The 24,372-nt window shown below is 42.5% G+C and overlaps 1 protein-coding gene across 8 annotated transcripts in view; it reads left to right on the top strand.

Moving 5' to 3' along the window:
- The window catches only part of LOC147026560 (rho guanine nucleotide exchange factor 7-like), a 144,518-nt gene that overhangs the window by 65,959 nt on the left and 54,187 nt on the right, over positions 1 to 24,372 (top strand). For 7 of the 8 annotated variants that reach the window (XM_085882090.1, XM_085882087.1, XM_085882092.1 and 4 more), the window contains 3 exons: positions 2,975 to 3,059; positions 14,834 to 14,898; positions 16,348 to 16,546. In XM_085882090.1, the coding sequence (XP_085738216.1) occupies positions 2,975 to 3,059; positions 14,834 to 14,898; positions 16,348 to 16,546 (349 nt within the window). Of the gene's footprint in view, positions 1 to 2,974; positions 3,065 to 14,833; positions 14,899 to 16,347; positions 16,547 to 24,372 lie in introns of those variants that run through there. The other variant, XM_085882093.1, reaches the window with a different exon arrangement.

Genomic DNA, 24,372 nt, shown 5'->3' with positions numbered 1-24,372 from the left:
GTGTGTGTGTGTGTGTGTGTGTGTGTGTGTGTGTGTGTGTGTGTGTGTGTGTGTCTGCAACGCGGGGCTCCACAGCACAAACCAGCAAACCGATTATTTTTCAAATGGTAGTCCTTCAAAAATTTACCGTCATTTTTTATGAGGAGTGCCAGTTGGCAAAATACGCAATAGGAAAAATCTTGCCAGGCAGAGGAACAATTGCATGTGAACCAATACGTCTTGGCAATGAATCTTCGTCGGTGGATCAGTCAGAATGAAAAGCATATAATAGTATCCAGCGCTTCGATCCTAGCGAATCCCTCGTCACCTACCGGCTTGTCTGTCTGTTTCTTTGTGTTTGTTAATTGCCAGAATCCTTCGGATTTCGGCAATTATGTTGGTCGGTTGTGTGTCATTCTGTGTGTCTGTCTGTCTGTTGGGTGGTCGCTAGACTACCATTATTCTCAGGTTTTCCGTCTGTCTGTATGTATGTAATGGACAGCTCTGGAGGCCAGAGGAGTCAACCGATTTTGATAAAACTTGACTGATAGGTTCATACCAGGATCTAGTTGTATGCTTTTGAGCACCGTTGCTATGGACGCCACGGTTGCCTCGCAACGGGACTTTGAAATTTTTGAAAATACCCGAAAAACATATATATATATATATATATATATATATATATATATATATATATATATATATATATATTTATTTTCGAAAATTAAAAATCAGCTTCGCGCTTTTATGCGCACTATAATCAACCTCTTTGTCAAATTTTTTTAGCGCGATCCGTCAAAAACTGTATGACTAGTATGCAATTATATAGCGACCACCCATGTCGCCTACCGGCTTGTTGGGTAGTCAATCTAGTCTACCCTTATTATCAGTATTTCCGTCAATATGTTTGTCTGTCTGTCTTTCTGTCTGTATGTATGTCTGTTCGGTCCAGTGCTCTGTTAATACAATGGCGATTTCGATGAAACTTGGTTGGTGGGTTCATACCATGACCTAGTTGTGTGCAAATGAGAACCATTGCTATGGACCCATCCGTTGCCTAGCAACGGACCTTTGAAACTTTCAAAAAAATCTCAAAAATTAATTTTTTCAAAAATCGGGCCACGAGCGACTGTGGGCAGTACATTCAGCCATATTGTCAAAAATTTCCATCCGGATCCTATGAAAACTTTCGGAGAAGATAGACTTTGAATGAACCCTGGTCCAAAACAATAAAAAAACGAAGTTCGTTATATCTCAGAGACTATACATGTCAGATATACATGAAACTGGTATGGTAGGTTCAGGGTATGTCCTAGTTTTGTGTGAGAAAGAACCGTTGCTATGGACCCCTCCGTTACCTAGCAACGGCCGAAAAACCTCTAAATGTGGGGGTATTTTAATGAAAAAAACAATCTGCAGCATTAACCCTTGAAGCTCGAATCATGAATTTTCTTGTGCTTAATCCTCAGGTCATTCCCCATCGAACAGGCCCATCGCGTCAGGTTCTATTGGGTAGGTGACTACCCATGTCTGCCTACCGGCTTGTTTGTGTGTTTGTTTACCCTGTAGCAGCTACATCGTTTCAGCGATCATGACCAAACTGGGTACAGACGTCGGCCATGGTCCAACTTAGACACTTGTCGTTTTTGGTGAATCTAGGTCCAAGGTCAAGGTCACCGAAATTCTTATTTTCGCAATTACATCTGCTAAAATGGTCGTATCGACTTCAAACCAAATCCAAAATGTGCATCTTCCAATTCTGCATCCAACCATATGTCTCATTGGGGTGTCACACCAACACCCTTCTTCGCGGTCGGGGGTCGAATGTCAGGGGGGTGGGGTCAAAACTTTCAAATTGCGATAAAAACGCCATTTCAAGTTCGAAAGATTTCCAAGTTATGATCATGACCAAACTAAGTGCTATAAGTCATTAAACAGTAGCACTATCGACTTATAAGAACCAAATTGATTTCCGGGTTTTTGTTTTTTTTCTGAGATCATGGAGATATGACAAAGTTATTCCGGCAATTCCTTGCTCAACGAGCAATTTCATTTGTTTGTCTGTTTGTGTACAGTATATCTCAAAAAGTTGGGGATGGATTCGTATGACATTTTGTGGACGGGTTCGGTGCGTGACAAGGACGTACTGATTAGATTTTGGTGAAGATCTGGATCGTGATCCAACTACTACAATTTTTTTAAGTGATTCATCACCATTGAGAGATGGGGCTAAAAAATGATATATCGCACGATATCTCAAAAATGTATTGGGCCAGATATATTCTCATGGATCAGGCATTACGGGGTGGAGGTATGCACTCTATCGAGTGCCCTTCTAGTTTCATTTTACAAGAAACACGTCGTGCAAAAATAGCTGACTTTTTTTTCTCTCTAACCCCATGTTCCTATCCTCACTTCAATCTAATTTTTTTTTTTTGCTTCCCCTTTACTCCCCTACCAGCCATTTCAATATAATATACAAATTCCCATACAAGGCAGGAGGAGGCCATTTGGCCCATGAAAGTCTGCACAAGTATTGCTTACTTTGTTTTCTCAATGAACTCCCACCATCCCTTTGTTTGCATACCCTGTAGTTGACGGCTTATTAAATAAAGAAAATGCTTCACGTTATTCGATGCAGAACATATGAACAAATGCAAGGTGCAGTTGCTGATGTAATGACAATGTCAGTCGATTTTTTTTAAAAGCCCCATCAGGTAGGGTCAAAAGATGAAATACCAAAAAATGCAATTATGGGTAAAAAAAATTTAATGAATCTTTGTAAATGTATACCATGTTATATTGTAAATGTATACTATGTAAATGTATACAAACAGCTATCTGCAATATTCACACCATGCTGTTCCTAACAAATATTTATCAGGATTACAAAAGCCTTCCTTGATGCCTTCCTCAGACAAGTGTCATGACGTTTTAATTTTATTAATTCAATTGTTTGTTTGTTTTTCTTCTTTCCCCACCTTAATAACTGCAGCCCTTTGAGCCCAATGACCTGTGCAAGGGACAGAATTTTGACCAGGTGTTGAACTGCCTGGTGAGCCTGAACCGCAGTACAGCAGGTGGGGTGAGATGGAGAGACAAGCACACGTCCACATTCTTAGCACTCCATTGAGGAATACTTCTACATTTATGTGGTGCAACCTGTTAAATTTGGGCTTTTTGACCTGATTGGTTTTGCATTCCACACTTATTTTTATGATTATTTATCAGGTTATGAATAGTTGGTAATAGCTGGCATTGCAGCTTTGTGATGAATGTGGTTCAAATTGGGTATTGTCCTTCTTCCGCTTCATAATGAGTCAGTGTCAGGTTTTTTACCTTCGCATTCTGCGAAAGGTTATGTTTCGGTCCGCGTGTATTTATTTATTTATTTATTTATTTGTTTGTAATCTTGTGATTCGTATAACTCAAAAAGTATAAAACCGAATTGCATGAAATTTGGTGGGATGATTGGTTATTAGCCAGGAAGCATTCGATTAGATTTTGGGATCGTTCGGGTCAAAGGTCAAGGTCAAGGTCACGAAAAGGTCAAAATCGTCTTTTTACGATAACACGGTCAATTTTTATTCAATTTGCATGCAACTAACGCCAAAATGTTCAGAATTCAACGCCTCATCTTGTGTTATGCAATATGACACAATGACGCCCATACTCTTGTTACAGGTTAGGGGTCAAAGGTCAGGGGGGTCACGACCTTGAAAAATATGCGGTTTTTGTCATAACGCGGTCAATTCTTGTCCGCTTTACATGAACCCAGCACCAAAATGTTCAGAATTTAATGCCCAATCTTGTGACACAATGACGTCATAACACGTCACTGGTTGGGGTAAAATGTTGGGGGGGGGGGTCACGCCCTTGAAAAATATGCGGTTTTCGGCATAACTCAGTCAATTCTTATTCGATTTGCATGAAACCAGCATCAAACGAGATTACCTTCTCTTGTTGAAACGTTGTATTCACCGAGCTTGCGAGTGAAGACTCGCCAAAACGACGTGAGTTGATTGTTGTTTAGTCCGTAGCCCCCGAAAGTCGGGGGGGGAGGTCATGACATTATAGATATGTGGTTTGTGTCATAAGACCATTCATATGAAACAAGTTCCCCACACTCATACCAAGAACAAAAAAAGTAGTGGCGGCGAAGGTATGCGCTCTATGAGTGCCCGTTCTAGTTGTTAACATGCATTGCATATGTTTATTCGAGAGATCCGAAGCAATTAAATTTCAGGTTTACTGATGTAGGTGTACTGTTGCTGATGCTTGTCTACATTTAATTTATTTATGATATCCCATTGTTGTGAAGGAGGTTTGAGCATTGAATGAATGAAGGGTATAAGGACAAAAAAAAATTAACACTGGTAAGTTGGATTTGAACAGGAGACCACTACCAGCATCATGAGACAAGTGTGCAGACTGCTTTGTCAACCATCCCGCTACATGTCAAGCGGTGCACCTTCCCTCTTGTTCCATTAATCTACAAGCAGTTCACATGTCAGTGTCACCGAAACCTGTACTTCTAACTGTGGAATTTCCTTTATCTATTTTTGTTTCCTGTTCTTGCAATTTCTAACAGTGCTTCCAGAAAACAAAGGATGTTTAAATATGCACAAATAGTCGATAAATCGTACACGTTGCACCACCTGAAATCACTGTTTAGGGCTAGGCCATTGCAAACTGTTCATGCGAAAAGATCCAGAAATGCTGAGAATGCATTCAAAACCATAGTCTCAGGTACAAGTGGATTCAAGTTTATGATAATTTTAATTGATCTCGTTAGTAATATTACAATTGAAAAAGTGACTGTACTTGATCCCAAAGGTTCAACAGATTAAAGAGCACCAGATATATCAGGAGGTCTTTGGTAGATATAACTAATACAAGTCTTGGTAAAGCCTAGTGATGGACATAGTAAGTCCCTCACTTTATCTTTGACTAGCAGAGCACACACCCTCTGGGTGGGTAGAGTTTGCACAATAGTTTCTGAAACAAGTATAATGTGTACTTGGTTTGCAAGAAGACTCATGTATAGATGTTTGTGTGGTGTGAACCTAAAAGTTTCAAGATGGTCAAAAGGGTCTAAAGGTCTAAATGGTACATTCTAATCGTGGTTAGGGTCTAAGGGGTCGAAAGGGTCGACTCTAAAGCATCTATTCTCTAAACAATGTAAATGTCTAAGTGGTCTAAATGTGTCTAGAAAGGATGTAAAAATATCTAAGTGGGCTAAAGCTCTAAATAGTCAAGGGACCAAGCTGTCTAACATGTCTGAAGGGTATAAGGGGTCTAAGTGGCATTAAGGTCTCAGGGGTCTAAAGGGAGTCAAGGGACTTAAGGGGTGTGAAGGTCCAGAGGATCTGAGGGGTCTAAAGGAAGTCAAGGGGCCTAAAGGGTATAAAAGGTCCAAAGGGTGAATGGGTTTAAAGGTGTCTAAGGGGTCTTAAAGGTAAAAGGGGTCCAAAGGGTCAAGGGAGTCTTGGGTTGTAAAGCTTCTAATGGGGTATATATGGTCTTAAGGGTCTTAAAGGTTCTCAGGGGTCTTAGGGGGTCGATAGGGGCTTAGTGGTCTGAGGTCTAAGAGGCTTTAGTGGTCTTAAATGCTGAATAGTTCTTTCAGGGTCTTAAATGTGTTGGGGGCCGTCAGGGTCAAAACTGTTGGCATTTGGTGCCCTCACATTGTGAGATTATTATTAGTGAATGATGTTAGATATACATGAGAGTATGAGTACAGGGTGTTTTAAAAAGAGTAATGCAACTTTAAATGTTTATTTACAAAGAAACAGAAACCTTCGGAATGTGAACCAAACATTTCTCGAAAGCTTATGACATGGTATTTTCTACCACTAATTGCTATTGCAGTGAGTCACTACTAGAGTTGGTGAGAGCCAAAGGTCTGAAATTGGCATTTACGAAAAATCCTTGCAATTGATGTTCTCGATGTGTGCCCCTCCGTGGTTCAGACAGGCATTGATCCTGACTCCAAAGTTCTGTCCAACTTTCCTGTAGGTCTCATGTGGCACTGCCTAGAGGTAGTCTGACACCTCCTGCTTCAGATCATCCAATATGGTAGAGCGGTTGGCGTAGACAGAGCCCTTGGCAGCCCCCAGAACCAGTAGTCCAGAGGGGTCAAGTCTGGGCTATGGGGTGCCCAGTCATGAGCGGTAGCCAGGGCAATGAGGAGATTTCTGAAGAGCTGCCGCAGGAAAATGATGGTGTCACCAGCTGTTGGGGGAGGGGGGGTGCACCATCCTGCATAAACCAGGTCATGCTGAGCTGGTTTGAAATGACATTTTGAAATGAAATGACAATCAAAATGTTTCACAATACGTTGAATGGCACAATCTGTGGTTCCATCACGTGTTCTGAGGTCGTATTCCCAGCAGAACCTCCGGCGAGTGTCTACATATGATTGTCTCATACCATTGAGCCACCACTTTTGTCTTCTGCTTCACTGTCAGTGGCGTAGTTGAGCTACGGAGCTAGAAGTCCCAGGCAACAAATACCATGATAACACCACCAAACCCTGAAAAGGAAAACGGTATAGGTCAAAAAACAAAGAAATGGCAGGAAGTCAAAGTTGTATCGATCTTTTTGAAACACCCTGTACATTTCATAAAATCTGTTTTTTTGTTTTTAAATTCCTGTTTGTTCAATAGGCTGTTGGAGGGTAAATTCTGAACTTAAATGGTTAGGTCATGTTATCTATAAAAGTTGGCAGTTTATGTCCACCTACTGTACTGCACACCGCTTGCTGTGTTCGCTGAGTTTTATGAAAGCGGTTTTACCTTTTGTTCAGAAATTTTTTTTGAATTAGCAATGAACTAGATCCTTCTTTCTTTTATGTTAAAACCTTTATCTCCATTCGTTAAGTCTCTTGGGTCTTCGAAGGTCTTAAAGGTCTTCTGTGTTTTTGTGGTCTTAAAGTTATTGGGTGTTTATGGGTCTTAAGGGGTTTTTTTTGGGGGGGGGGGTCTCTCAATGGTCTTGGGGCACTTCCTGGGTCTTAAGGTTTTAGAGCGTCTCAGGGGTCTATAGGTATAGAAAGGGCTAAGGGGTCTAAAGGATGTAGATGTCTCATGGGGTCTAAAGGGTCTTCAAAGATCTAAGGAGTCTCAGCAGTCTAATGGGTCGAAAGGTTTAAACGGTGCATTCCAACAGTACGTAATTAATAGATGTACTTGTAGTCAGGGTGCAACTGACACTCAAACAGTACGTAATGAAACGGAAGACCAAGAAGGAACCGGAAGAAGTCAAGAGCAACAAGATGGCCGACAAACCATGTGACTCGTGATGTCATAATTTTTACTTTGTATGCAGACATGATGGAAGAAGATAGTTGCAAATTTTAGCTTCGTTAAGTCATGTGATTCCAGAGAAAACATTATTTAATATTTTTCTTGAATCCAACATGGCTGCCAAACCATGTGACCTATCAATTAGAAAATATCAAAAGGCACCAGTTCACCACTTGCTTGATATGTGTACCAAATTTCATAAACATATCTTGAGGGGATTTGTAGTTAAGCTCCGGAAACGAAATGTGACGGACGGACGGATGGACATCGGAACCCATTTCTATATCCTCCACCAACCAACGAAGTTGGCGGGGGATAAATATGGAATCATCAGGAGGAACTTGGATAGGATTCAGGTTTCAGGTGCTTCTCCACAACCCCCAAACACATCCAGGCGCAGCCAAGTGGGTCTTACAGAAAACATTCTGCAAGAATTCACTTCTCCTTCAAGAGATAGATAACGAAAGAGAGGAATAGGGAGTAAAAGAGATGAAAGAGAAGAAAAGCAAGAATGAGAATGAATGAAGAGAATTATGAAAAAAAAAATTTTTAGAAAGAAACTTGAAAGCAACAAAGAACGTAGATGTCAGGAAGAACCTGGACAGATAGATTTCAGCAGTTACTCCCCAGGCTGAAACACAACAACATGTACAAGCTATATGCTTGGCTATACACTTCCCGACTTCACGGACCGTGTTTTTCATTTTTATATATACTGTATAGATACATACTTATAGTTTGGACAAATTTAGATGATGGTTATTGATGTATAGCCACACATGCAGTATGATTTTGAAATGTTGCCTCTGTGGAATAGTTTACTTGTATCGTACGGGCATACGCCACAACTGAGACGAGACAACTTGGAACAAATGGAGAATAATATTAGTACAGCGTCTTAGCACCCAAAAACAGGTCGATCGTTCAGATTGTGATAAAAGCCTCACATTTGGTACACATGTGCTATAACAGGTGCTAAATAACATAGTAGGTGAACCACAACAAAACTTGCCTTTTAAGGGGGTGTGGGCTCATATTTCAAAAGATTAAAAATCCACCGTTAAATTTTTATCTACAATGCTTTTGGCATATCTTCACTTCTAATTAATCATTTTTGAGTGGTTTTACGTGCTCAGCGGGTTTGAAGCGCAGGCAGTCCAACCTTGTAGCTGGAGCGGAAGACCCCTGGGGGATGAGGATGGCCTGCAATGGGTTAACTGCATATGGGCAGAGCTAATCTAGTCACATGAGAATACTAATTGTTTACATTGTTTGTTACTTGCAGACAACTGACTGGGAAGTGCTTTGTTGAAGATCACCTCGTTTTGCAGCTGAAGAAGTCAAGCCACCATTGAATGCAGCTGTCACCGTGTAATGTAGTTGTAGAACACAGCTTTAGTATACAGAAGCCCAGCAGTGTTGTGATCATCCACCAGACCTAACAATATGTCAAAACAGTTGATGGTAGTGACTGGCAGTGCAGAGGCACTGATGAGGGATACTTCAACAATTCTCTCTTATTGGACTAAGTGCATTATTTGTCAGATGGATAAAGAAGAAAAATCTGCCAGATGTCCAGCAAAGTCCACTGGATCATGGATTTTTAGCTACGAAACATTTGTTTCCAACTTATTGGAATTTGAAAATCTTGGTGAAATACCAATTGATGGAGATCCCAAACGTCTTTTATAATGGTGAAGGTATCCAACAGACATTGGTGAACGACTGGGCGTGGTGGCACGAAATCTGTTACAACAGATTTGATTCTTATCATTTGACCAGGGCATGAAAACAGAAATCAAATGAACAGACTGGAGTGTAGTCCGGTCAAGATGAGAACCACCATTTGAAATGTAAATATGCACCAAATCAATGTGTAATTTTTTTGTGCATAACTTGGAGGAAAATATGGTCTCCATGTTCCATCTACAAAGAACCTTGATACTAGGGTTAGAAAAGCAGCAACTATCCTTCAGGACAGGACACTGACTCGGTAGCACAGGATTCTCGGTACCACACAAAATGTTTGATCGCTCTCTACAACTGTGAAAGAAAAACACACAAAAACTCAACAAGTGAGGCAGACCTTGAATCAGAAATGAAAGCACTTACCCTGGCTAAGTTGGTAAATTACATAGAAGAGACTGAAGATGCTGAGGTGTGTCCAGTATCCTGCTTCACTGATTTGTTAACGATGTATACCATCAGGCTGACACAAATGGGTGTTCTCATTGACACTCGACCGAATAACACAAGGCTGAAAGAAATGCTCATAATGATGGTGCCTGACCTGAAAGCACACTCAGAGGGAAAACATGTTTTGCTGATGCTTGAAAAAGACATGGGAGAAGGGATAATGAGTGAATGCAATCGAAATGTTGAGTCAAATGTTATAATCCTTGCCAAAGCTGCCCCGATAGTAAGGAGGGACATACAGTATTGGAGATGAAATACAGATTCAGTGGTTCTTTTGCAGGGAAATTCCAGACAATGCAGTGTCGCAAAAATTGAAAACATGGTCAGTATGATTTTAAAAGGGCCAAATATAAAAGACCAAACTGAGAATGACAATAAAGCTGTTGGGTTCATAATTGCACAACTGATTTTTTTTTTTTTTTTGTATACCTTGGTCGAGGCTCGTATGAGAGCAAACACACAACTCACAGCAAGGAGGCATGAGACAAGAGGGGCGGGAGTGGAAGGGACAAAACGGTGGGGAACAGACACATTAGGTGAACTGTGGAAGGGAGAGGGATGGGGATGGGACGGGGAACATGGCGAAGAGAAGATGGACATTTCAGGGACTTTCAGGAAGGAAAGCAGGAGAAATGAAGGAAGTGGGCTTGGGTGGATTATCGGGGGTAGAAAAGATCGAGGATTTGGATGGGGGAAGATAAGAGGTGGTGGTGAACAGCTGTTTTGAAAGCCTGGAGGGAAGAATGGGAAAGAATAGAGTGAGGAAGTTTATTCCAAAGGCGGGAAAAAAGAGGAATGAAAGAGTGGAGATGAGCAGTGATTCGTGATTTTGGTAGTTTTACCAGAAGGGGGTTGTTGGCGGACCTTGAGCGCCCTCTGGAAATGTGGTGGGGACAAATCGCAGAGAGAGCAGGGGGGGCAAGGCTGGAGAGGAGTCGGTAGAAGACAGAAAGACCACCGACCAACCTGCGGTGATTGAGTGAGAGGCCCAAAGACTCAGCTTCATTGCGGGAGATGCCGATGATCTTAAATGCCCTGGTTTCGACAGCGTTAAGCCGAGAAAGGTGGGAGGCAGGAGCACCAGCCCAGAGGGGAGAGCAGTACTCCATCAGGCTACGGACAAAAGCTTTGTAAGTGGTCAGGAGCTCAAGAGGGCCGAGGAAGGACTTAGCACGACGGAGGATTCCCAGTCGGCGACTGGCTTTTGAGGCGAGGTTGGAAATGTGACTTTCCCAGGAAAGGTCATGGCAGATAGTGAGACCTAGAAGCTTGAAAGAAAAGACTTCTTCCAGAGGATTGTTGAGAAAGTGGATGGGGGGGTTTTGTAAACGGTCCTTTCGAAGAGACATAGTGAGAGTGTGAGATTTGTCTGGATTGAAAGACATGTTCCACGTGTTGGACCAGTTTGTGATTTTATCCAGATCTGTAGTGAGCGAAGAAGCTGCTGCTTGCCGGTCTGAGGGATGACAGATGGTACGGCAGAGGGTGGAGTCGTCGGCAAAGAGAAATAGAGGATTTTCCAGAGAGTCCGAGAGATCATTGATGAAAACCAGAAAAAGAACAGGGCCCAGAACGCTACCTTGAGGAACTCCAGCCTGCACAGGAAGAGGGGATGAAAGAACTCCATTTAGGGCCACACGTTGACTGCGACAGGAGAGGAAGTCTGCGAGCCATGAGTGGAGATGGCCTTGAATACCATGGGAAGAGAGTTTGGTGAGTAGGGCAGGGTGCCAGACTGTGTCAAAAGCACGTGATATGTCCAGGGATACGGCTCGGATTTCCTGTCTGGCATTGAGGACCTCCATCCATTGATGGGAGAGCAGAAGCAGCATATCCAGGGTAGAGTGACCTGGTCTGAAACCAAATTGATGATTGGAAATCAAGCCATTGGAGAAGAGGAAGGATTTCATATCTGAAGCGATGATGGATTCCATCACCTTGCTGATGATTGGGAGAAGGCTGATTGGTCTGTAGTTATAGGGATCTGTTTTTGCACCTTTTTTATGCAGGGCAGTGATGTTAGCAGATTTCCAAGCAGATGGCAGATGACCTTGGGCAAATGAGAGGGTGAATAGAACAGAGAGAGGGTGAGCAAGAGCAGAAGAGCAGGCTTTGAGGACACGTGGGCTGATGCCGTCTGGACCGGTTGCAGAATCTGACTCGAGGTTTGAAAGCAAGCTCTCCACCTTGTCAGGAGAAAAGGCTACAGAGTCCAGGGACAGTTGGGTGTGACTGGGTAAAGTGGCTAGAGATAGTGATGGGTTTAGGACACAAGATTTAGCTGCAAACACCGAGTTTAGACATTCAGCTTTATCACGTGTGGAATCAGCAGTGCGGCCATTTGAGGTAAGGGAGGGGATGGAGGGGGAACATACACCAGAAACAGATTTGATTAAACGCCACCAGGATTTTGAGGAGGGAGAGAGGTTTGAGAGTTCAGACTTGAGATGAGAAAGATGTTGTTTTCTGGCTCTCCTGAGGGTAGATACACACTTGTTCCGAGCTTTGTGGAAAGAACTGAGATTGCCCTCAGTTGGGTTTGCTTTCCATGAGGCAAAGGCAAGTTGTTTCAGGACAACTGCCTCGCCACAAGCTTCAGTAAACCAAGGGCGGGAGGAAGGGTAAGACAACTGAACACGAGAGGGGATAAATCTGTGCATGGCCAATGATATATGTTCAACATGATAATGTTCAACAGTGTCAAATGCCAGAGAAGAGGTTGGGTGAAATAATGGGTGGTTTGTCATATGAGAAACTGGGAGATGCCATTTCCAATATACCTAAGCCTTGTGATCCATGTACAGACACGGAGTCGGCAACTAATTGACAATCTGCATTCGTATGGCATGTGAATAGGATACAACAGACTTCTAACTATATCAACTGAACTGGGCAATAAGGTCAGAAACTTTAACCACAAACAAAATGTGGTATCTCCTCCACACCTAAAGTCAGGGCTCTTCATGACAGGGGCAATGGATAACATCGATCACAACCCAAGCTCCAGATCATCAAAGGACAGTTTCCATGGGATGGCCATATTTCTGACACAACATCCAACGATGACTGCTCATGGGGAGGAGAGAGGTTTGACAGACACACATGACAACACCACCACAACAAAAGTTTACAGCCATATATGACCTACAAATATATGTCCCTTACCAGCAACGCATTCAGAAGTCTCACCAGCTGGTCTGGATGTCGCAGAGTATTCGGTCGCCAAAAGCACATGGGGAATTGTCTCCCGGTACGGAGTCAGTCATTGCTGCATTGGATTAAGAAAATAAATAATTTTTATTTTTATTGATTCTTCATGAACCAAAACCATCGTCGAGCATTTAGAACGACTCAAAACGTTAATTAGAAGTAGAGATATGCACAAAGAAATGTATTTCGAAATTTCATGATTGCTATTTTGAAAATATGATGTCACGCCCCCTTTCAAGAGCAGATTTCGTTGTGGTCCACCTCTTATCTTATTTATCACCCATCGTAGCACATGTGTACCAAATGTGATGCTTTTATCACAATCTGAATGATCCGTGTGCTAAGAAGCTGAACTATATGCTCTACAAACCTTTTCAATGAATCATGTCTTTTACCGAAGCTTTTGTGGCTTGGTTTATAATGAACACTCTCGACTCTAGAGGTTAGCGTTGAGGTTGCATCACAATTTGCCTGCTGTCATTGTAATTTTTCCTCCTGTGTAGTTTGAATAAACCTGCTTCACACCTGTCAAAACATGTCCAGCGAAGAAAATGCGGTTTAAGCTTTATGAAAGGGAAGGCTCTGATTTTTTAATGCCTGAAGTCCACCACGAGGCAGGAATGACAGCTTTTATTACGGCAGCACAAAAAGAGCCATGACATGTGCAGCCTCGAAGGAAGAACATGTCATTTTTTTGTTTTGTTTTGTCTTTTATCTGACTGTTCGCATTTGGTTGCCCTAACGTCGTGAGATGATTACAAGTGAATGATGTTATACTGTATGTACCTGAGAGTACGAGTACATTTCATCACATCTGGTTTTCTTTGTTTGTTTGTTTTTTAATTCTTGTTTGTTCAATAGGTGGTTGCAGGGTAAATTCTTGACTTGTTGATAAATTCAACTTAAATGGTTAGGTCATGTTTTCTTTAAAAGTTGGCGGTTTATGTCCAGTGTCCACCTACCGTACTGCATCCAAGCCAGCTGTGTTCGTTGAGTTTTATAAAAGTGGTTTTACCTTTTCTGTTAAAACCTTTATCTCCATTTGTTAAGTCTCTTGGGATTTTCCAAACTGATCGTTGGAATCCTGTGAGATGAAAACTGGGATGTCCTGCTTTGCTGTGGATCAGATTGTGCAGCACAACTTGGTTCTATATTTGTGTTTTTCTACTTATATTTAAATTCTCGTTAATGCTGACCTTCTCTGTATTATGAATGGCGGTAATGAAGTGAGCCAACCAAGTGGGTTGAGCAGAGGCTTTCTTGATAATTATCAAGGTCACAAAAACATGGAATGGTAGGGATGTCTGTGCTGAGAGGGAATTTTTAGGTAGGCTTGTACTTACTTTATTGACCACCGGTGCTGTTTATTAACAAAGTGAAAGAATATAAGCCAAACGGTGAAATCTATGAATCATATTGATACATTGCAAACGTTGATTGAATCCTCCATTGAAAACTGATTATTACATTTGAAGCAACAACAGTTACCTTGACCTTAAAAAAAAAAAAGAAAACACGATATATTATTTTAATTACATGCTAATTTTACATTTTAACAAGCCATGTATGAAGTATATGTACATGTAACATATTTACTTTTTTTCAATTGTATTCTTTTTGTTTTTCTCCATTATATCATTCAATATGGACGTTAAACTTGGTGTCCTGTCTGCCGGCATTAGTTGGTGGAAGTTAAAGATCCCACAGTGTTTTGTTGTAGCCCAGTAACTGCTTCGGAAGCATGGTACATGATGATGACGATGATCATTCAACAGGCAAATTTTGTGGGATATCCCCTTTCCTTTCATACTTGCCTATTCTTCCTCCTTCCCCTCCTCCCTTCCCAACTACTTCACTCCTTCATTAGGACTCTTCATTCCCTTTATTGAGGAGCTGTTTCCCTTTTGGTTTTTTATTTTTATTTTTTTTAATAGTTCAAGCCTGATTTCTGCACAATTCCAGTTAGTGGTGATTCCGCTAGAAATGTGCAGACGTACCACAAACTTGTGAATGGAGACTCGACAATCTCCCCCCCCCCCCCATTTACCCCATTGCCATTTTGCAATCATATGATGGCTTGCATTTTTTTTGTACATATATTGTGGTGAGAGAGGAGGGAATGAGTGAACATTTTCCCACAGTTCATCGTGACGGAGGAGGAGAGGAAAAGGCTCCAAGGCCGAGACACGGCCAGGCCCGAAGCCCAGTAAGATGCCCTCTCAAGTGCAATGCACCCACACCACATGTAGATGACATGTAGATATTGTGTGAATGTAGATGATTGTATAATTTTATGCCTCCACTGACGAAGTCGCTCGAGGCATTATATTTTCGCGTTGTCCGGGTTGTCCATCCATCCGTCCGTCCGTCCGTGCTCATTTTCTCTGTTTTTCTCTGCAACCGCTTATCCGATTGACACAAAATTTTCACCTTAGGTGCGACTAATCATGTAGAATGTTTTAATGGTACTTATGATGTCATATGTTGTCCATCCGTCTGTCCGTGCTCATTTTCTCTGTTTTTCTTTGCAACCGCTTTTCCGATTGACACAAAATTTTCACCTTAGGTGCGACTAATCATGGAGAATGTTTTAATGATAATTATGATGTCATATGTCATGTGATGTGGCAGCCATGTTGGGAAAAAGGAAAAACTTTGGACCTCCATCTCCGAAACCGCTTGATGGAAAAAATTGAAACTTGGAAAATGTCAAATACTCCCCATGGGAAATAAGTGTGATTTTTTTTTGATGATGTCATAGGTGGCTTCATTATGACACCATAATTGCATATGTCAAACGCTTTATCCGATCAATATGGTAATTTTTTAGGGTCATCCTGGACTAAATTGTATGGGGGGGGGGAATTGATGACGTCATTGGTCGTGTGGTTTGGCAGCCATTTTTTTTTTTTTACATAAAAACCTTCAAAAATCTTCTCCAAAATGGCTGAAACAATTGAGGCGAAACTTTACAGATATGATCGCTTATCCATGAGGAGCAAAAAGTTCTCCACCGATGATGTCATAGGTCACATGGTTTGGCAGCTATGATTTTATTGAAGAATAAACCTTAAAAAATCTTCTTCTCCAGAACGGCTTGACAGATCTGGGGTAAACTTCACTCACATGTTCCACAAGCCTTGGGGATACCAGGGTGTTCACGAATAATTAATAGGTCACAAAGCCCGGCAGCCATATTGGATTGAACGAAGATCTTAAAAAATTATTTCTCTTGAACCGCTTCATCAATCAATGTGAAACTTTACAATTATAATCTAGTCGTCGTGGGAAAGATATGTTTTAAATTTCAACCTGATCGTACACATAGTCTGGCAGCCAGAATTATTTAATATTCTGAATCTGGGTTCAGTGGTTGAAATCAAACTTGGAACAAGTCTGTATAATGATTTAAAATTGTGGGTGGAGTCTGGACACATCGTGACATTGAATGTTTCAAATGGGTTTTTTTTTCTACCAGAGATGCTGATTTGTGCAGTGATGTAATATAGATTCAAATTGCTGGTTCACATGCTGAAGCTGAGGCTGTCACTCCAGCAGCTTTATCAAATGTTGTTTTGTCATACTTCATGATCAACGCAATGAGGGTGTCACTAGGTTATTGCCTAATAGTGTTCTTATGGTTTCATCCATGCAGCAGGAGATGGCGGAAGGTGGAGGGCGGTTGGTGCGGGCTCGCTTCGACTTTGCAAGAACCAATGAGGATGAGCTGTCTTTTGCCAAGGGTGATATTATTACAGTAACACGTGTTGAAGAAGGCGGTTGGTGGGAAGGTACACTTCATGGGCGCACTGGCTGGTTCCCCAGCAATTACGTGAGGGAAATCAAGGCCTGTGGTGAGCCATATCTATTGATCATTGCAATACTTATGGGGGGTATTTTTTTCATTTTCTACAAAGGAAAACATTGGTACTCGATAGCAAAAGTTAGTTAGGTAGTTTTAGTGTGGTAGCTGATAGTTTTCTTGAAATAGTATTTGCTTCTATAAATGTGCCACATTTGACTGTAGTAAAATTGTACATCATTCTCAGACCAGGTTTGTATTGTGACAGTTATTCTGCAATGACTGAGGTTGATCATTGGACACATTTGTTCTAAGATGTGTTCCTTTTGTATGACGTCAGTGCCATTAACACATGGCTGTTTCCATGTGGGTTTTTGGCAAAGCATGAAAATTACCATTCTTAATCATTCCGCGTATTAGCCCGACCTATTATGCTTTTGAACTCTTTCTGATACCTCAGAATTAGGATTGTTTCATTCAGTTTGGATTTGGTTTTACATAATTTTGGACAACACGTCTGAATTAATGCAGCACCAACTGCCAGCATTATGGCAGATGTTTTTTGTTTTTTTGGTCAAATTTGACTGAACTGGAAATAAAACTCAGCACCAACTACAACAGACGAGCTTGTTGAGCTTATGACATTTACACGTGGTACATACTTGGGAGCCTCAGTGGTGCATGTTTCTGTCTGTGCTGTTGCTGATGATTCGCCAACAAATGATGAAACCAGTCCAGAAGCTTGGGGGTGTACAGCAATGCGATTCTCATGTATGTACTATTTGTGAATGTCTTTACAGCTGTGAAGAAACTCTGGGAAGGGTTTGAAACACCAAAGGGCTTATCTTGCGTAGCCTTTCATGTTGCTTTATGCAGCTTTCTTTGGCTAGAAGAGCATAGGAGGAGTCGATTTATTGATATAATCCGAGCCACATGGGTTTATTTGATTAGGTGAGAGCTAATTGGTTATTCCCTCCATTCACAGGTGAGAGATGAGGTTGGGTTTTTGTTTTTCATTTATATGTTGACTGTATTTGACATTTACACATGGTACATGCTGGGAAGCCTCAGCAGTGCATGTTTCTGTCTGCGCTGTCGCTGATGATTCAACAACAAGTGAGGAAACCGGTCCAACAGCTGAGGGGGTGGGTAGCATTGGGATTTTCATTTATGTGCTATTTCTGAAGGTCTTTACAGCTGTGGCAGAACTCTGGGAAGGGTTTGAAACAGCAAAGGGCTTACCTTGTGTAGCTTTTCAAGGTTGCACTTTGCAGCTTTCTTCAGCTAGAAGAGCATTGGAGGAGTCGTGTGTATATGTATGTATGTGTATGTATGTATGTATATATATATATATATATATATATATATATATGTATATATATATATATATATATATATATATATATATATATATATATATATATATATATATATATATATAGATATATATAATCTCTTTCTAACCACTGACTCACTGACTGATATTAAAGATCGGTATCTTCCAGGTGACGTAGAAAGCTGAAATCTTGCGTGCCGATGGGCATCGAAGCCGATACACCAGGAAAATTCACAGATGCAGTTGAGCGACCCAAGACAATGGGGAAGCACAGTAATTTTGTATACTGAGTTGCATTGAAACCGATCCACCAGGAAAAATCACAACCATAGGAAAGCGTCCATAAATGCAATATAAGTAAATTATAAAAAAAAAAAAAAATCAAATGCAGGTGACCAATCTGAGACAATATGGAAGCACGGTTCGTTATTGCTTAGAATATGTAAGCATACTTCACTAGTATTATATAATGCTCATTATAACCACTGACTGACTCACTGACTGATATTAAAGTTCGGTACCTTCTGGGTGACGTAGAAAGCTAAAATTTTACGTGCTGATGGACATTGAAGCTGGTATACCGGGAAAAATCACAGAACCATCAGAAAGCATCTGTAAATGAAAATTATGAATAAATGAAAAAAAAATTAATGCAGGTGAGCGACCCGAGACAATGGGAAAGTATGGTAATTTCACGTGCTGATGGATATCGAAGCCAATACACCAGGAAAATTCACAGAACCATCGGAAAGCAACTGTAAATGAAAATATAAATAAATGGGGGGGAAAAAGATCAATGAAAAAATAGATGCAGATGAGCGACCTGAGACAATGGGGAAACACGGTTCGTTATTGCTTAAAATGTGTACGGATACCCCACTAGTACCATATATAAACAGGGGTTTACATGACTGGTATGCAGGTACTCATGTGCGGTTAAAAAAAACAAAAACGAAATGCCCCTTCAAAGATGTTCAGATAGCTCAAAAGCGTACTAGCACAACAGAGGCTTTTGATGGATGGTTTTCTCAGTTAGTGTACGTAAGATTCTTTCGTGATAATTCTGATATCCCATGCTGTGGTTTCAAAATTTAAGCGGACAAAATTAAGTTTATAAATGATCCCATTCTAAGTTATATTATAAGTTGTAACTTATTTAAAAATAATAGGTTGCAGGAGAACGTGCGAGCGAAGAGGTTTTCTCGGCTCGTGGAGGTAAGATTCTTCCGTGATACTTCTGATAATTGATATACTGTGATATTGAAATTTAAGTGTACAAAATCATGTTTATAAATTCTAACAATATAATTTATAAGCTATGTTTTAAGTTTATAACTTATAAGATTAAGAAAAATAGTTCTAAGGAGAATGCATGACGGAAGAGGAAGAAGAGGAGGTTCAGGAGGATCCAGAACGAAAAAAAAGAGTGGCTTGTGAGTGTCTTGTCTGGAGCGGACGTTCTGCGAGTGTTTATAGAGGAGTAAGATGCACACAAAACTGAGAAGCACTTCAAAATCAGAGTTGCACTTGGGAAAGCAGACGAGCGTGCTCGAACCTGACAAAAAATTTTCTGTGAGTACCAAACCATTTTGCTGGTTCTCATTAGAGAACCTAATAAAATAAAATTACTTGAACCCCTGTATATAAAGCTCATTCTAACCACTGATATGTTCTGATGGACTGACTCACTGACTGACTGATATTAAAGTTCGGAACCTTCTAGGTGATTTAGAAAGCTGAAATTTCATGTGCAGGTGAGCGAGCAGAGACAATAATGAAGCATTCTTCATTATTACATATATGTTTCTGTGAGTTGTTTCTGTGTGAAGCCTTTTGTTTGATTTTATTTTTATTTCTTAAATACAATTCTCTACCCTGAGGCCAATTGACCCGGAATTTTCTGTTCCACATTATTGCAGCATGCGCTTGGTCAACATCACAATAAAAACTCTCGGTTATTAATCAAATTGAAGTTATAACATGAAATAACAGTTCTGTCCGATCAGCCGTCGTATGTCGTGTGTTTCCTTCAGTGGGGAGAGGGGACGAGCTTGGCTTGTGCCAGCTTCTGTGTTGGAAGGTGATTCTGTTTGGGGGAATCAGACCACTTGCATCTTAACATTGTATTTATATTCCAAATGCAAAATGGAAAGCAATGTGCTATTGCAGTCGCCAGACTCGGTCCAGCTGCCTGGTGTGAATCCTGACGAAACATGTCAAAGCGGTCATGCTGGCAAACTCCGAGCAGGGTTCCGGGCCTATTTGCCACATTACTGCACTCAGGTGGAACACCATACGGTGTTGAGAATACCCTGTGCCCGATCATTCCAAATTAGCGACCTGAGAAGTTGTCACCCGGACGCAGGTACGTTTTGCACTGGGCGCTAATCGCCACGAACCCAATCTTAATTGGGTTAATAGCCAATGTAGCTCACGGTCAAGCACAACTCAAATCACTTCGAGACCAAGTGAATTTGTGAAAGTGTATTGAACAAGCTAAAATGGTTGGAATACAAGGAGGCAATAACGATTTGTACAGAAAACCCCTATTCGCCCTGAGCATTGTATGAGTGGTAGCACTTTATCTTTTCTAAAATCTTAAGTCCTCAGACATTTCACCAATAAGAAAGAAGAAGAAGAACTAGGGAGAATTTTGCCAAGATAGAAATACTAATGCTGCTTCTGACGGGACGCAGAGAGATCCCAAGTGAAATATAGCCCTGGCGGGAAACCAGTGCCTGCTCACAAGCACAAGCTGGCATGATGGTAAGGCAGGTTCTGGCCCTGGCTGATCGTGGCACGAGATATGGGCTCCGGCTCTGGTGGAAGGAGGGAGTGCTGCAGGCAGGGTACATCTCGTGCCAATAGAAAACCCCAGGAAACCTCGCACAGCTTTCCTCATCAGGTCCTGGAGCATCTATCCACCTCCACAGTTGGGTGCCTCCTTTATTTTCTAAGATCCCCCCCCCACTTCAGTCCGTGATGTTATTGAACCAACCCCCCACACAGCTATTATTGACCCATAAGCCCAGTTTATGAGTGGAGCATCCTGCCATGACCCCTCACTTCGGTGGTAGTGCTGATAACGCCAAGGTCTGGGGGGTGGGGTGGGGGGGGGGTGGTGCAGCATTTCCTGCCAAAACTCGTGCCTATGGCCTGGTTAACTGTAGTCGGTATTATGGGGGTGATGGGGGATGGAGGGGAGCTGGTGAAGGGGGGTGTGGGATGGTGGTGCGTATTGTGGGGAGATGGTGGGGAGGGGAAGGTATGCATGGTGTTGGCTTAATGGTTATGGTGGTGAGCTTGGGATCGTAGGGTTAGGGTTAGGGTTCTACTGTTCCTTTTGCATGCATCTCTATTGTTCTTTTTTGCGATCTATTATGTCTTGATGTGTTCAATCTACTAGCTCTTCCACGAGCCTCGACTATGTATAAATAATATAGAAAAGAGAGACAGCATGTAAAAGGTGATATGACTGTGAATCAGTTGGTTTGAACCAGTTCAGGGAGGAAGAAAGAAGGAGAATAAAAGGTGAGATGGAAAAGAAACTCCATGAATGGGGAAAGGACCTCCGATGTAATGCATATCTATCCACATGTATTAAATCACTCTGATTTGAACAGAAACTTTAGAAATAACTTTAGTTATACTAAAGATTCATTTTTTAACCCCGAGTAGTGAGAACCCCAAAAATATTTACATATATGTATATTGTTGCAGTTCTGACTTCTTGGGGTTAAAGTGTGCGTGTGTGTGTGTGTGTGTGTGTGTGTGTGTGTGTGTGTGTGTGTGTGTGTGTGTGTGTGTGTGTGCGTGTGTGTGTGTGTGTGTGTGTGTGTGTCAGTGTGTCTTCTATATAAGTCTGAAACCATAAAACTGAGCATCCTGAAATTTTTCATGCATCCCAAGAAAATTCCAAGGGAAGTGCAAGAGTGAAAATTGGTTGTTTTGGTTAATTAAAACATCCCTTTTGAAGATAATTAACGGCCTTATTTAATTATATCCTTCATCGGGCGATCCTCGGCCACCTCACTCTCTGGGATCTCAAGGCGTTTCCTAGGTAACCTCACTGGAGTGTGAAGCCGCCATGTTTTTTTGGCCTGCTCAACCACGCCTTGATTTGGAACAGGCCAGAATAATTTCTTAACGATAAAGTTTTTTTTTTTTCACTTTCCTCACTCATATTATCGAATGCCTGTTCATCATAGTTACGATACGAATCGCTGTGTACATCGCGTTTGTAAGTACCACAGTTCTGAAGCGATTTCATGCATGAAATGATACAATTATCCATGATATACTCTCACGGACGAATTAAAGTATATCATCGAAATATTATTCCACTTTTGAGGATTGGATATCGTCCGGACTAAATAAGTGTAGAAATCCGTTGTGAAATCTGACAATGTAAAGAAATCACGAGTCTTACAAGGAAGCCGATATACTGTACCAATTTACTGTAAGCAAGCCAGGCTGTGTTCCCTCCTTCTCCATACATACACAAGAAAATGTGAAATTTCCAAACCATTAAACATCTTTTTCTTCTGTTTGAGTGAACAAAACATTGAGGAATGTGCCAAAATTAACCAGTTTCATTGAGCTATATCATTTCATGCATTCACTGCTCACCTCGCACTCTGTCCCTCAGAGGAACTGCCTATCCATAGCGTCTGTCAGATCTGTGTCTATATTTTTGGAGGTTTTGTGAGGTTCCCATCGTGTGCTGCCTTTTTTTGGCTGCTGGTTGCATCATTCGTTAGGGGCACACCTATGCCGCTGATGCAGTGCCCCAATTACCGGTACACTGGTACTCATTTTGCCGACCTCGGAAGGATGACAGGCTGAGTCAACCCCCTGGTGTTAATTCAATGGTAAAGGGACTCAAACTCAGGACCCTCGGATTCCAAGCCACCACCCTAACTGCGAAGCCAACACCAGGCTACTTTTGTGAAGGGCTTTACAGGGAATCAAAGCAAATGTGGAAAAAACGGTCGTTAAAAAAAATAAAGTTATAACATTTGCGCGGACCCCGAACCGATGTACCACGTGACGCGTGCACAGCTGAGCAAGCAAGATGGTGGATTATCTTCAATGTTCATTCCCCGGGCGATTGAGCTTTGTGATGTCTCTTGGGTTGTTCTGCATTAAGCTGAAACTCTTTTGTGGATAAAATCATTATTTGAATGAATTAATTTTATTTCATCAACTGCTACGTGTGCGGTGAAGACCGGCTTTAAAGTTAAAAGGATCCTACATGATATGCAGCGACAGCCTGGCCAACTGTTCCTTATCAACCTTTTAATTTCAGTGCTTGTATGAGTGCTTAAGCCACTTGCCAAACGCCTTGTAGTCGATAGCGGAGCTGCGCTACGTCCTAAGGGAATCGTTCACTCACTGCAGGCGCTTTTACCCGCCACGTCACCCTGAGCGAGTGGTTCATGCTCTGCTGCCCTGAGCGAGTAGTTCATGCTCCACCGCCCTGAGTGAGTGGTTCGTGCTCTGCTGCCCTGAGCGAGTGGTTCGTGCTCCACCGCCCTGAGTGAGTGGTTCGTGCCCCACCGCCCTGAGTGAGTGGTTCGTGCCCCACCGCCCTGAGTGAGTGGTTCGTGCCCCACCGCCCTGAGCGAGTGGTTCGTGCTCTGCTGCTCTGAGCGAGTGGTTCGTGCCCCACCGCCCTGAGTGAGTGGTTCGTGCCCCACCGCCCTGAGCGAGTGGTTCGTGCTCTGCTGCCCTGAGCGAGTGGTTCGTGCCCCACTGCCCTGAGTGAGTGGTTTGTGCCCCACCGCCCTGAGCGAGTGGTTCGTGCTCTGCTGCCCTGAGCGAGTAGTTCATGCTCTGCTGCCCTGAGCGAGTAGTTCATGCTCCACCGCCCTGAGCGAGTGGTTCATGCTCTGCTGCCCTGAGCGAGTGGTTCGTGCTCCACCGCCCTGAGTGAGTCGTTCATGCTCTGCTGCCCTGAGCGAGTAGTTCATGCTCCACCGCCCTGAGTGAGCGGTTCATGCTCCACCGCCCTGAGTGAGTGGTTCATGCTCCGCCGCCCTGAGCGAGTAGTTCATGCTCTGCTGCCCTGAGCGAGTAGTTCATGCTCCACCGCCCTGAGTGAGTGGTTCGTGCTCCACTGCCCTGAGTGAGTGGTTCATGCTCCGCCACCCTGAGTGAGTCGTTCATGCTCTGCTGCCCTGAGCGAGTAGTTCATGCTCCACCGCCCTGAGTGAGCGGTTCATGCTCCACCGCCCTGAGCGAGTGGTTCATGCTCCGCCGCCCTGAGCGAGTAGTTCATGCTCTGCTGCCCTGAGCGAGTAGTTCATGCTCCACCGCCCTGAGTGAGTGGTTCGTGCTCCACTGCCCTGAGTGAGTGGTTCATGCTCCGCCACCCTGAGTGAGTGGTTCGTGCTCTGCTGCCCTGAGCGAGTGGTTCGTGCCCCACCGCCCTGAGTGAGTGGTTCGTGCCCCACCGCCCTGAGCGAGTGGTTCGTGCACTGCTGCCCTGAGCGAGTGGTTCGTGCTCCACCGCCCTGAGTGAGTGGTTCGTGCTCCACCGC

This window comes from Eptatretus burgeri, chromosome 5 (genome assembly GCF_056783735.1).
Source record: "Eptatretus burgeri isolate ZD-2024b chromosome 5, Ebu_testis_v1, whole genome shotgun sequence".
Taxonomy (NCBI): domain Eukaryota; kingdom Metazoa; phylum Chordata; class Myxini; order Myxiniformes; family Myxinidae; genus Eptatretus; species Eptatretus burgeri.
The sequence above is the reverse complement of the archived record's forward strand: the minus strand, read 5'-3'. Positions and strand labels throughout refer to the sequence as shown.